Source organism: Nelumbo nucifera, chromosome 7, assembly GCF_055504915.1.
Source record: "Nelumbo nucifera cultivar China Antique chromosome 7, China Antique-T2T, whole genome shotgun sequence".
Lineage (NCBI taxonomy): Eukaryota > Viridiplantae > Streptophyta > Magnoliopsida > Proteales > Nelumbonaceae > Nelumbo > Nelumbo nucifera.
This window is the reverse complement of record NC_142655.1, coordinates 59,457,507-59,471,374: the sequence shown is the minus strand read 5'-3', so window position 1 is coordinate 59,471,374 and position 13,868 is coordinate 59,457,507. Positions and strand designations below refer to the sequence as shown.

At 40.0% G+C, this 13,868-nt stretch overlaps 1 protein-coding gene across 2 annotated transcripts in view; it reads right to left on the bottom strand.

Moving 5' to 3' along the window:
- EMB1135 (RING/FYVE/PHD zinc finger superfamily protein) overlaps window positions 1-13,868 on the bottom strand; it is a 104,678-nt gene that overhangs the window by 47,084 nt on the left and 43,726 nt on the right. For both annotated transcript variants that reach the window (XR_735563.3, XM_010262504.3), the window contains exons 11-14: window positions 9,217-9,345; window positions 8,969-9,112; window positions 8,749-8,848; window positions 8,534-8,665 (exon numbers count right to left, since the gene is read on the bottom strand). Coding sequence is in view for 1 of the 2 variants with exons in the window: in XM_010262504.3 (XP_010260806.1) it covers window positions 8,534-8,665; window positions 8,749-8,848; window positions 8,969-9,112; window positions 9,217-9,345 (505 nt within the window). In the remaining variant the exon portion in view is untranslated. The remainder of the gene's footprint in view (window positions 1-8,533; window positions 8,666-8,748; window positions 8,849-8,968; window positions 9,113-9,216; window positions 9,346-13,868) is intronic.

Genomic DNA, 13,868 nt, shown 5'->3' with positions numbered 1-13,868 from the left:
TTGCCTTTACGAGGAACGTCTGAGAGGAGAAATTTGACTAGGTGACGATTTTTGAAAAAAGGAGGCTCAGGTGAACAAACCTGAAGGGGTGTGTGTCCAGATTCTAGAATGAGGTTTGGATGAGCCCAGAGAGACAAAGTCCAAAGAACTGATTAGGTCCAAAGCTGTGGATATGTCTGTAAGCCCTCACCTAAACTGAATACCCCATGACAGCCCAGCCCTAGAGGGAGTTAGATAGTGATAAATAGGTTTTGTTTCTAGACAGGGAAATAGAAAAGAGGCTAGATTAACAGTCTTCTAAAGGCTTATCACCCCACCATGAGTCTTCCTATAATTTGCCTCTATCCGGAGTTTACAAAGAAGAGGATGAAGCCATTGTGCTTAATTTGGCATCCCATCCAGTTTGTAGCATCCATTTTTTCTTCATACTATACCATTCTAACTATTGCCACAACCTCAGTTAGCATTTTATCATCAGCAACAATAATATGAATTTCAGTAAGTTAAAACTAGAACCCCTACACCAAAGAGAGTAGGACGCAGGTATACAAAGAATAGCAGTTTCCAGTAGAGCTGCAAATGGATCAAACCAAATTGCATATGTCTAGATCTAAATTTGATCTGTTGGGTACAGATCAGACTCTGGTAAAACTCGAATATTTAATATCATTAATAAATTAAACTAAAAATTATCAAAATTTTATGTGTTAGTTAATAACTTTTTTGAAAGATAAAAGATGCATTTCATTACAGAAAGTAAATACAAAAGAAACCCCCCTGATTGTACAGTCCAGTAAAGGCTATACAAAAAGATGCCACAAAAAGTATACTGATTACATAAGACGTTCACTCATTATCATTTACAGTATCCATGAAAAGAATTCTTTCCCATTGAGAAATAAACTGATCTTGCTTCCATCATCTGAACTCCTTCAGAACCCTGGTCCACTCAGTCAGACACCTTTCTATCTTCCCAATCAACCTATCAGTCTCTAAGGCTGATTGATAGAAGATTGTTGTTTCACTCCAGCCATATAACCCAGCATAAGACACCAGGAACCAAATGCCTGGATCTCCTTTCCCCTGCTACTAAAAATTTTTGCCAGCCATGCTGCAATCAGACAGGGCATATCCCTTGGAAACACCATCACCACCTTGAACTGTTGCAGAAAATGGCTCCGTATATGGTGGGTAACAGGACACCAGATTAACAGATGAGCTACATCTTCCACCTCTGATTGACAGAACCTACATTGATTCATGATGGACAAACCCCTTCTATTTAAGTGGTCTGTAATAGGAATTCTGTTGATAATTGCATACCATAAGAAAAACTTCACTTTCAGAGGCCATTAACTTTCCAGATCCAACGCCCAAGCCCATGGGACTACTTCAGCATTGGAGGGAGGCAAAAAATCTGAAAAGATTTCACTGTGAATTTACCTGAGGTTTCCAGACCAGAGTATAATATCCTGCTCATCTGAATTCAGATTAAACTGCTGCAGCAACTCTATCAATCACATGAACTCCACCACCTCCCAGTATTCTATACTGTGAATAAGATTACTTAACAAATGAATTAAAACTAACTTCAATATTCTATGCCATGAACAAGGTAACTTAAAAATAGGTTCCATAACACCTGAACCAATGACTCTTTAGTAAACATATAACAATCAAACAAACCTTACTAAAAGATACATATTAATTTTATGTAGATATAAGCATATATACTTAAATATTTAGATCATATCATAGCAGATTGCTTGGGATCAATCCATATTAGATCCAATTACAAATGGATCAAATTTAAATAAACAAATACAAAAGGATGCCAATAAAGCCCTCCTTTACTGCTCACACCAGATTTACAACAAAAGATCTTCACAAATCTCCTCCCAGCCTTGGTGTACCATATACAAGATTGTCACTTGTAATTGTAAACCATGTTCTAGCTAAAGAATCTGCCAGACTGTCACATCTCTTGGAACCTATTTCAACAAAAAGCTCATATCCATTCAGAAACCCTTCCAGCTAACCTTTAAAGTTCCAAGAGCCTTTAATAATTAAGCTTTCGACTGCTTGACCTTAGTTGAAACTTAGGCCTACTGATTTCCATGCTTTAGTAGTCCTTTTCTTGCATACATTTTTCTATTTTCATAGACTGAGATTTCAGAAATTGAATTTCAATTTATTGCAGGCTTTTATGGGCCATAAGCTGCATCAGATAGCCATTCTAAGCTAGTCTTTGTTGGTATTCAGATAACTCGGTTTTGGTGTTGCATGGACATGGATACAGGAGTCAAAAACCAACACATGTCCAAGAGTCTGACTTGGCAAGACGACAAAACATGGACTCATGTGCACATTTGTAAAAAAGTATATGCTATTAGAATATTTCCTTTTTTCAATTCTATACCTAAAGAAAATGGAGTATCAGAATCTCTGGAGTAACAGAATCCGATGCAGGTACAATACAAACGTGTCATCCATTTAGAAGAGTGCATGCAACACTGATAATCACTTGAAAGAGTAACAAAAGTTATAATGATCTGCAAACTAACGATGAGAAACAACCAGTCCTTCCTAGCTTGCTTGGAAGTTAATGATACCCAATCCTTCTACTTTCTATACTATCCTACTTATCATTTCAACCAATGATACACAGGAAGTAGCGGATCCTCTCTGAGAAATTCCTAGAACTGTAAAAGAAGCCTTCCAATAACCTATTCATCATAGAAGGAGATGCTAAGATGTTAAACCTGATATGTTCCCTCCGCCACAAACATAAAACTATGGAGTGGGGCAACTATCACATAATAATTCTGTTTTGAAATGGTAAAAACTAATCTTATCATTCCATTGCCAACCGGCATATTTATACAGTAAGCTGCTGCAATAAATAGAAAACATCTTCCAAAATCAATCCATATAATTAAGGGACTAACTATTTTAATCCCCATATTTAAGGGATTATACTCTTCCACAATCCTAGGAATACATATTCACACATTCCTATTTTTACACAACTACCAAATATGCATCTACACCAGTAACCCCATGTTTTCCAACACTCCCCCTCAAGCTGGTGAATAGAGATCCTCCATTCCCAGCTTGGCTACAATTCTACGAAAGTCTGTACTATTGAGCCCTTTAGTAAGTACATTGGCAAGTTGTCCTTTTGTAGATACATAGGGAGTGCAAATCAGCTTGTTGTCCAGTTTCTCTTTTATAAAGTGTCGATCAATTTCAATGTCCTTCATCCTATCATGTTGAACAGGATTGTGAGCGATATTGATGGCTGACTTGTTGTCACAATATAGTTTCATAGGCTCCTCTCGTGGAATCTTCAAGTCTTCTAAAATTATCTTCAACCAGAGTAATTCACACACTCCTTGTGCCATAGCCTTGAACTCTGCCTCTGCACTTGACCGAGCCACTACATTTTGCTTCTTTCTCCTCCAAGTGACTAAGTTTCCTCCCAAGAAGGTACAGTAACCAGAAGTGGACCATCTATCTACTGGAGATCCTGCATAATCGGCATCTGCATATGCTTCAAGAGCCAGTCCCCCATTCCTTCTGAATAAAATTCCTTTCCTTGGATTGGCTTTCAAATAGTGCAGAATTCGATGAGCAGCCTGTAGATGAACTTCTTTAGGGTTATGCATAAACTGACTTATTACACTTACATCATATGCAATATTCGGCCGTGTATGTGCAAGATAAATGAGTTTTCCACCAGTCTTTGGAACATCTCCTTGTCTACACTTGCATTCTCGTTGGCTTCTCCAAGTTTATGATTGGGATCTATAGGCGTGGAAGCTGGTTTACATGCCATATTTCTTGTTTCTCTCAAAAGATCAACAACAAACTTTTGTTGAGAGATAAAGATGCCTTGTTTAGAATGTGCAACTTCAATTCCGAGAAAATACTTTAGTCTCCCCAAGTCTTTTATCTCAAATTCTCTGGCAAGGCAATTTTTCAATGCTTCCTTCTCCTTTTTATCATTCCCAGTAACGATTATATTGTCCACATAGACTAATAGAGCAGTAACTCCCCCTGAGGCTATGTGTTTGATAAACAATGTGTGGTCACCTTGACTTTGCTTGTAACATGTACTAAGCATCACCTTTGTAAACCTTCCAAACCATGCTCTCGGAGACTGTTTGAGACCGTATAGTGCTTTCTTCAACCTACAAACTTTGTTCCCCTTAATGCCTTCACCAAAACCTAGTGGAATGTTCATGTATATCTCCTCTTCTAGATCACCATGGAGAAACGCATTCTTTACATCAAACTGTTGCAAATCCCAATTATAGTCAGCAGCAAAAGGCAGCAACACCCTTACTGTATTCATTTTAGCTACTGGGGCAAAAGTCTCCTGATAATCTACCCCATAGGTCTGTGTATATCCCTTGGCTACCAGTCGTGCTTTGTACCTTTCTAATGACCGATCAGATTTGTACTTAATTGTGAACATCCATTTACATCCCACAGCCTTCTTGTTTCTCGATAGATCTACAACTTCACACATGTTGTTCTTTTCTAGTGCCTCCATTTCCACTCATGGCTTTTCTCCACTCCTTATTAGAAAGTGCCTCGGCTAGAGTATTAGGAATTGGAATGGTGTTAAGGCTGGCTAGAAAACTTTTATGGGGTTCAAAGAATCTTTGGAACGACACAGATTTGGCTAAAGGGTACAATGGGCGTTTGGTACATTCTCTGATTCCTTTTCTCAATGCAATAGGTAGGTCATGCTCATACTCACACTGTGAAGGTACAGGTTCAGGTTCTGAACATCCCTCAGTTCTAGGATTAGGAGTTGAATCTTGGGCTTGCACAAGTTGAGGATCTGGATTTCTTCTCCTAGAGTAAACCTGCATATATCTCACATCATCATGCACATCATTGGTGGGGTTAACAGTGTCTGGATTTGATTCAATGGTCGGGTTGTTTGACTCTTGTTGAGGCTCGGAAATGTGGGGCTCAGAGGAATGTGATTCTTGACGGTTGGATGACTGTGAGGAGGTAATACATCTAGGGAGAGTAGATCCGAGGCCTTATCTTCCATTAATGAGGGCTCCCCCTGAAGATAAGGTTGAGTGAAAAAGGATCGTCTCTCCTCAAACGTGACATCGATGGAGGTGTAGAATTTTCTGGTGGCTGGATGATAACATTTATAACCTTTCTGAGTTGGGGAATATCCCAAGAAGACACACATGATTGCTCGTGGATCTAATTTTCCCTTATTATGGACATGAACAAAGGCAGTGCAACCAAAAATTCTTGGTGTGAGATTATTTAAGGTTCGAATATCAGGGTAGAATTGAGAGAGGACATGTATTGGGCTTCGGTTGTCAAGAACTTTAGATGGTAGTCTATAGATGGCCATTTTTCCTCTCAGCTACCCCATTCTGTTGGGGAGTGTTAACACAGGAGGATTCATGCACAATGCCTTCTTTCTGGAAAAATGGGGACAAATTCTGATTAAAATAATCTGTAGCATTATCCGATCAAAACCTTTTAATTTTCACACCAAACTGAGTTTGGCCCATGTTATGAAAGTTGGGAAGAATGGTGCCCACATCAGATTTAGACTTAAGAAGAAAAATCCATGTGACCCTAGTGCAATCGTCAATAAAGGTGACGAACCATCTAGAACCAGTAATGTTGGGAATTCGAGAAGGGCCCCATAATATCCGAATGAATCAAATAAAAAGGGATTGAAGATCTTTTATTGCTGATTGGGAAAAAAACCCTTTTGTGTTTAGCAAATTCACTAACTTCACAATGAAAGGTCTCAACATCAATCCCTTTAAACAAGGAAGAAAACATTGTTTTTAAAACAGAAAATGAAGGATGACCGAAACAAAAGTGATGACGCCAAATTAAATCTTTATTGGAGGTAGATAAGAATGACTCGTGTGTGACATGCATAACAGTGTGAGATGGTTTGCTGGTTGCTTCAAGGTAGTAGAGTCCATCCCCTTCCTTACCAAGTCCAATCTTCTTCCCCGAAACCTGGTCCTGAAATACACAGTAAGAAGGAAAGAACACAACATTGCAGTTCACATCCTGGGTGAGTTTATGTATAGAGATAAGGCTAGTGGATAACTTGGGAACATGAAGCACATTTTTAAGTAATAGGGATGGAGTAATCTAAATATTCCCAATTCCTGTCACTGTGGTGAAAGAACCATCAACAACAGAAGTTTTCCTACTACTAGGACAGAGTGTATAGGTGAGAAAATGTAATGAAAAGGGTGTCATGTGGTTAGTAGCTCCAGAATCAAGAATCCATGGAAAAACACTAACCGAGACATGTAATCCTAGAGATAAAGACTCACCCGAGAGAGCAAGAGAGGTAGAACCACTTCCTGGTTTCAAGGGTCCTAGGAAACCCCTTAGTCTTTCAATTTCTTCATCATTAAATGGCCACTGACTTGAGTGTTCTTGCTGTGGGATTGTGGAGACATTACGGGCCTGTTGAACTGCTTTCAAAACTCCTCGATTGCCCCATTCCTTGCTGGATGTGGGAGTTTTCCCATGAAGTTTCCAGCAGCGATCTTTTGTGTGTCTGGGCTTCTTGCAATAGGTGCACCAGAGGTTATCGTTAGAGTCATGGGTGGTTGTGTCACGAGTCAAGTTGTGATTGTTCTCACCCTTTGAACCACGGTAATTTCCTTCCCTTGCCACCATAGCAGAACCTTCAGGATCTTTAGGCTCAAGCATGATTCCACGACGGCTTTCCTCAGCTCTGACAAGGGCTATAACTTCATTCAATGGAGGCACTTCTTCTTTGCCGAGAATTTGTATTCGGACCTGATCAAATTCAGCATTCAGTCCGACCAAAAAATCATACACCCTATCTCTTTCAATAAAATTCTTCAAGATCACAGTGTCATCGGGGCACTTTGTCTCAAGAACCCGATAATGATCAAGCTCATGCCACAAATTTTGCAGCAGATTTGCATACTCTATAACGCTTCTGCTCCCTTGTTTGGCCGCCACTGTCTTCACTTTGACCTCATAGACACGAACAGCGTCATGGGCTTTGGAATAGGTTTGTCGGACAGCGTCCCAAATAGCCCTTGTAGAGGGAAGAAACATACAAGTATCGCTAATCTCGGGTGTCATTGAACTCCACAACCATGACATAATCATGGAGTCCTCTTCGTCCCAAGCATCAAAATTCGGCTCGCCCAATTTTGGCCCTGTTCCAAGAAGGTGACTAATTTTTCCTTTTCCCTTCAAATTGGTACGCACTAGTTGTGACCACTTCAAATAGTTTTGGCCATTCAGTCTATATGTTGCCTGAATATTCTGCAAATCACCAGTATGAGGATGAGAATTCGTTGCTCCTTCATCGGTTTGGACGGGAGCACTTGTTGCAGTCACGTCAGATATTGTCAATGGAAGAAGAATAAGGCTAGCGGGAAAGGAAAATAAAGGAGGAAAAGAAACACTGCTGATTACAGATCAGCAATAAAGGCCAGAAAAACACGGAAAAAAAAAATGGCAATGAAGGCCAGAAAAGCAGGGGAAAGATTTGGCAATGAAGGCCGAAGAAAAAAATCTCAAGGTTGGCAAACCTAGAGCTTTGATACCATGTTTTGAAATGGTAAAAACTTATCTTATCATTCCATTGCCAACCGGCATATTTATACAGTAAGTTGCTGCAATAAATAGAAAACATCTTCCTAAATCAATCCCTATAATTAAGGGACTAACTATTTTAATCCCCATATTTAAGGGATTATACTCTTCCACAATCCTAGGAATACATATTCACACATTCCTATTTTTACACAACTACCAAATATAGATGCTAACTACCAAATATGCATCTACACCAGTAACCCCACGTTTTCCAACAAATTCATTGGACATTGTCATTCCTTATCCATGTTTCTTACGGTCTTACCTCTCAGTGGCATTTCCTTAAGTTTTATGGTAGAGAGAGAGAGAAAGAACATTGTATTTAACATAACATAGCTATAATTATTCTCTCATGTCTCGCCAACTTTCCTAAACATATTCATATTTTCCCCAAGTCAATACGCTAAATGAATTTTCAAGATATTTTTCCATTTCCCATGGAATTTAGTACAGCCGATATTTAAACCTCAAGGATAACAATGTATAACCTAAGAGGAGTAATGAGAAAATATGAAAACGAATGTAAACAACAAATTCCAAATAAAGGTACTATGTGCATATTTTGATATGAACCCAACCATTGACACTTTTTGCACAAAAGCCACAAAGTGGCCACAGATTTGAACAGGCATTACCCAATATTAGTCCTGACCATGCAGGATCATAGTGATGAGTAGGCTAGATATGAACCCAACCATTGACATTTTTTGCACAAAAGCCACAAAGTGGCCAAAGATTTGAACAGGCACTTTCACACTTCTCAGCCCAAGATTTTACCATTGCACCAAGCACTGGCCCCCAAGTAAATACACTAAATATGTTTGGTAAAATGCATGGATGTTGCTAAAATCACCATTCAGTTCTAAAAACTCACTTTCAGATTCTTCGTCACTTTCACCATCACTTGCAGCTTTCCACTTTGCAACTTTTCTCACTCTTCCTTTATATGAGACACCAGGAGTTGCTGAATGCCTCTTTCTTTGAAGCTCCTTGACACTTTCCTCCCCTACAACCAGATTCAGAGACATTCTAGTCCAGAAGGCAAGAGAAAACCATCTAAAGACAGCAGAACATACAAACTGCATGTACCTGAAAGTGCATCGGGTTTTGGAGGCAGAGGATAATTTTCTTCAACAAATTTCAACAACAATTCACGAGGACCCGAAACAAAATCATCAAGTTCAAGACCCTGCTTCAGGACAAAATATGAAGAATAAAATAAGCAATCTACAAGAAAACAAACATCAGTCTTCATGGTAGCAGAGAGAAGATGCATAGTCAAGAAAAATATGAAACAAGAAATGCATACGTATTTTGTAACAGCTTCTTCTGTCCGTGCCTCTCCAGTACTTTGAAGCCCAATTACCACACATTTGCCATCCATTAAGGCTTGCTTAGCCAGCCTCACAGATGCAGGCACCTTAGCTGACATGCACATGTGTCTAAAGAAACGCTACCAAAACACAAACAGAAGCAACAGAAAGCACAAAAATGAAATATTTCATGCACATATTCCAGAGAATACAAACAAACAATAGAAACTCCACTAATTTATACCTGATGACTTGCCCAGTATAATCGCCACAATTGACTTGAGTTAGGCTTATCATCAGGTAGAACAGCACTTGCTGACAGTAGTTCCACCCGCAATTCTGCCCAAAATTCAGCTGCTTTTTTATACATGTCCTGTGAATATATGTAGTGTAAGATAGAATTACAGCACCAAGAATGAGAAATGCTTTAAGGATTAACAACCATAAGGAAGACTAATATTGTTTTTTTTTATAATTAAAATAATTTTATTAATCAGCAATAGACAATAGTACAAAGTCCCCAAGGAAAGGCACAAGTTGCAACCTCTCCGGGCTAGTTAAGTACAGATTTCCAAATTAATAACAACTTACAAAGAAGCACAAAACCCCCTGTTTGGCTAAAACATCAACCAAAGAATTAGCAGACCTACTAACCCATTTTACCTCAACTCTCATATTGCTCGTTAACCACTTTACTTTTTTGATGAGATCTTTGTAGCCCCAAATGGTGGTATCCAAGTTTAGGAGCCACCTTGTTACCACCTGAGAGTCCCCTTCAACTAGGAGATGCTCCACCCCAAGCTGGTTGGCGATCTGAATTCCTTGTACTGCAGCAAGGATTTCTGCCCTTGTGGAATCCCCCACTCCCACCGGTCCTGAGAATAGGGAAATTATGTTGCTATCCTTCTTTGTTGAAGTGTTAGCTATTACTAGCCAAATTCCTCCACAAGTCATCAAAGATATCCACAGTTTTCAGCCAATGGATTGCTCTTGTTAGGATAAATCCTTCATTTCATCTAACCCTCTTTCCTTCTCTAAGAAAATTCTTGCATTCCTTTCCTACCAAAGAGTCCACAGAGTGGCTGCCCTAACACATTTCCACATGACCTTACCTCTTCTAGTGTGCCAAACAAAGACAAATGGGTTGAATAACAAGCTTAAATCAGAAGCCATAGACCACCTACCTCCAAATAAACAAAGGCTCCACCTCCATATAGCTGTAGCAAAGGAACAGGAGATCAGCAAATGGAAACAGTCCTCATTCTCGGCCTTACAGAAGGAACACCAATTTGGGGAAAGACAAAGCGAGGGTCTCTTTTTCAGTAAGTTTTCCAAAGTATTGATTTTCCCATAGAAGACTTCCCAGCAGAATACAGCAATTTTTGGGGGAATAGGTCGTGCCCAGACTTCTTTGACAAGGAATCCTTGGGAAATGGGGTTAGAACTGAGGGATTTTAGAAAAGAAGAGCAAGTAAAAGTACCTTTTGGAAGAGGAGTCCAAACCATTTGATCAGAAGAACTGGGGTCCAAGCAAACGGATTCTAGTAAATGAATTAACTCAATAACACAACTCGACTCACCATCCCTTAACCCTCTACGAAACCCAAAGTCCCAGTTTAAAGATAAGGGGTTTAACGAGCTCGAAAGAAAAGTTGCAACTGGCTCATGTTTGTGAAGGGAAAGGGAATAGAGCGAGCGGAAACAATCTTTGAGGGGTTGAGTACCCACCCAAATATCCTCCCAGAACAGAATAGCATTACCAGAACAAGCATCATACTTGATGATTCTGAGGAAGCGAGGGAGAATACCATGTATAACCTACCAAGGTGTAGTAAGGGTAGCTCGGCGAGATATCCCGGAATCCCAACCATTTCCTACACAACCATGAATGCTTGCCACCACCTCATGCCATAATCTCTCTCTCTCTCTCTCTCTCTCTCGGGGCCATCTCCATAGCCACTTCCCTAGAAGGGCTACATTCTTCAACACTATGTTCCCTATCCCTAAACCCCTTCTTCCTTTGGTTTGTTAACTATCTCCCATCTGATCAAGTGATCCTTTTTCACCTCTCCTGGTTCCCATAGAAAGTCCCTCATTCTCTTCTCCAGTTTCTTAGCCTCCCTTGGAGGAATCCTGAACACTGAAAGGAAGTAGGTTGGAAGGTTGGCAAGTGTAGCCTTAATTAAAGTCAGCCTACCCCCTATTGAAATGTAATTCTTTTTCCAAGCCGCCAAGCACTTATCAAATTTCTCCACAATAGGGGCCCAGAAATTACTTTCTTTAGGGTTGGCTCCTAAGGGTAGCCCTAAGTATGTCAAAGGCCAAGAAGAAATATTGCAACCTAAGCATTCTGCAATGGATTCAATCTCCCTATTCTCTAAGTTGGCTCCTAAGGGTAGCCCTAAGTATGTCAAAGGCCAAGAAGAAATATTGCAACCTAAGCATTCTGCAATGGATTCAATCTCCCTATTCTCTAAGTTGGCTCCTAAGGGTAGCCCTAAGTATGTCACGTGCTCTTTTAAGTTGTCACGCACCCCCCTCACTCTTGGGTCTTTTAAGCATAGCCCACTTAACTTTTCGGGCCTACTGGGCCCAAAATTACAATTTAGAGATGGGCCTGCTGGTTGGACTCCCGTGCATATTCCTAAGGCTACAAATACCTCTACCCGACCCGATGAATCACCTCCCTCCTCCCATATTGCACTAGGACCATTCCTCTCCACTGGAGTAAATTGCTTAGGTCCACAAGCAACTGCCTGAGCAAAAGAAACTTTGGTTTTCCCACCATTGCCTTGTGTAACACGTCTAACACTTCTAATGGTTTCCTGATCTGAGTCTTTTGGCCTGCCTAAAGGTTGTGCTTCCATTCTTGTGAAAACTCCTTGTTTCTTTTTTACAGCCACTTTCAGACTGCCACGTAGTTGCAGTTCCTCCACCACTTCGTCTTCCTCCTGCCTTGCTTTTCTCCACAGGGTAGCTTCAATGGAGGACAGTAACCACACTGGGAAGAACAAACCCTCCACAGCTACATTCACCTTCCTTGGTATATCTTCTAGTTTTACACCACCTAGTAGAATGGCTGCACTTCGCAGGTCTCCCCAAAAAACACCATCAAGGCGAGCTCCACACAACAAAGCAATTGAGTTTGCTGTTTTTCGATTCCACTGAGAACTTTGAATTTGATGAAAACGACCATTTAAAAACCGAGAAGATTCCCAGATCATCTTGGATACTTAAGGCTCTAACATTTACCTGGTTTTCAAAAGAGTCCAACACTGCCTTAGCAGGATCAAACGGGGTCACAATAAAGGTGCTTCTTAGGTCCATCTTGCTCTTCAACATTTCTACAACTTCCCACCAATCTGTCACCACCCCTCCAGCTTCAACCACTAGCATTCTATCCCATTTTCCTTTTGTCCCCTCTGCTACCAATGAAGAGTCCCTCCTACTATTTGATATGGAAACAAACTTTTTCTTTGTATCCTCTTTTTAACACAAAAACTGGCTTCTGGTTTCTGGTCGTTGTCCCCTTTCATCGACTTTCATATTCTCTTTATTCTACATTCTCCTTCTATTTAGAAAATTTGTTAGTGTCCCAGCAATCCTTCTCCATCCTTGATCATTCTTCCCTTGAGGAAGACAAATCATTTGTTTCCTTCCTTTAGAGAAGTACTCAGTTAAAGAAATAAATGCACCTTTTGCATTCTTCTTGTTCTCCAGCACATACCTCCTACCCGATCCTAAGAAAGTTTCTTTCCGATATTTCTGCTTCCCTTTAGCAACTGCATCAGAGACAAACTCTTTCACCCACTAAATCATTTCTGAGCCTTCCACAAGGATCGTGGCTCTCTTCTGTTCTCTTACTTTCAAACCCATTCTTCCTTTTATTTGTATCTCTTCGAAGAGTAACTCTTTGGCCTCTATCCTCAGAGCTGACCTCCATTTTACTTTCTCCACGAAACCTTCCTCCACTTTCTCCACGAAGCCTCCCATGTTCTTCTTCACCCCCCCCAGGCAGATTATTCACTAAAGTCAAACTTTGCTAATCCCAAAATCAGGAGCTTGCCTTAAAGCATAGTGAATAGCCCACCATTGTAAAGGATTCTGAGCCTTAGGAAGACTAATATTGTTGTTTAGAGTAAATAATGAATTATACTACAACCTACAGCACATGGCAAAGCACATAAGAAAAATAATCCACGAAAACCAAGCTAAACCAATAGACATGGTTAAAATAAAAATAACATGTGCTACCTTCAAGCAGAAGAATAGACTCACTACAACCCATAGATAGTCAACATCTGAATAAATATACCCTCTGACAATTTCCTTCAATAAAATATATTTGCAATTTGATCAGTGATCATTTTATCACATGAAGGGGTACAAATGACTCCACTCGCCACCTTATCCATAATGGATTGGAAATCAATCTCAGTTTGAGAAATAAGCCCATGGAGCACAGATATTGAGGTATACCAAAATAAAGTGGTGCCATATCTCCTTGGTAATACTCTGGCCATAAAAAATAAATAAATAACTAAACACAAAAGCAAGTGCAAGACTAAGCTCCCCTGTAGCTATCAAACTTAGTATGTTTGGTGGTGTGGCACACTTCCCAAAGAAGGGGATTTGTACAGCACCTTGAAGAACGTTGGAGCCTGCCCAATTGAACTAGGCATAGGAATCTTAGTTGGCCCTGCATCAATTGGTGTCCAATGCACATTATTTAAGGTCATTAAAGAATATGAGTATCAGTTTAACTGTAACAAAGGTCATGAAGTTAATATACCACCATCACATGTTTGCTTGGAACTTCTTTCCAATACTTCCTTGCTTGAATTAAATCTGTTGTAATACTTAATCACTTTGATTATTTATGCTTGTAATTCGTTT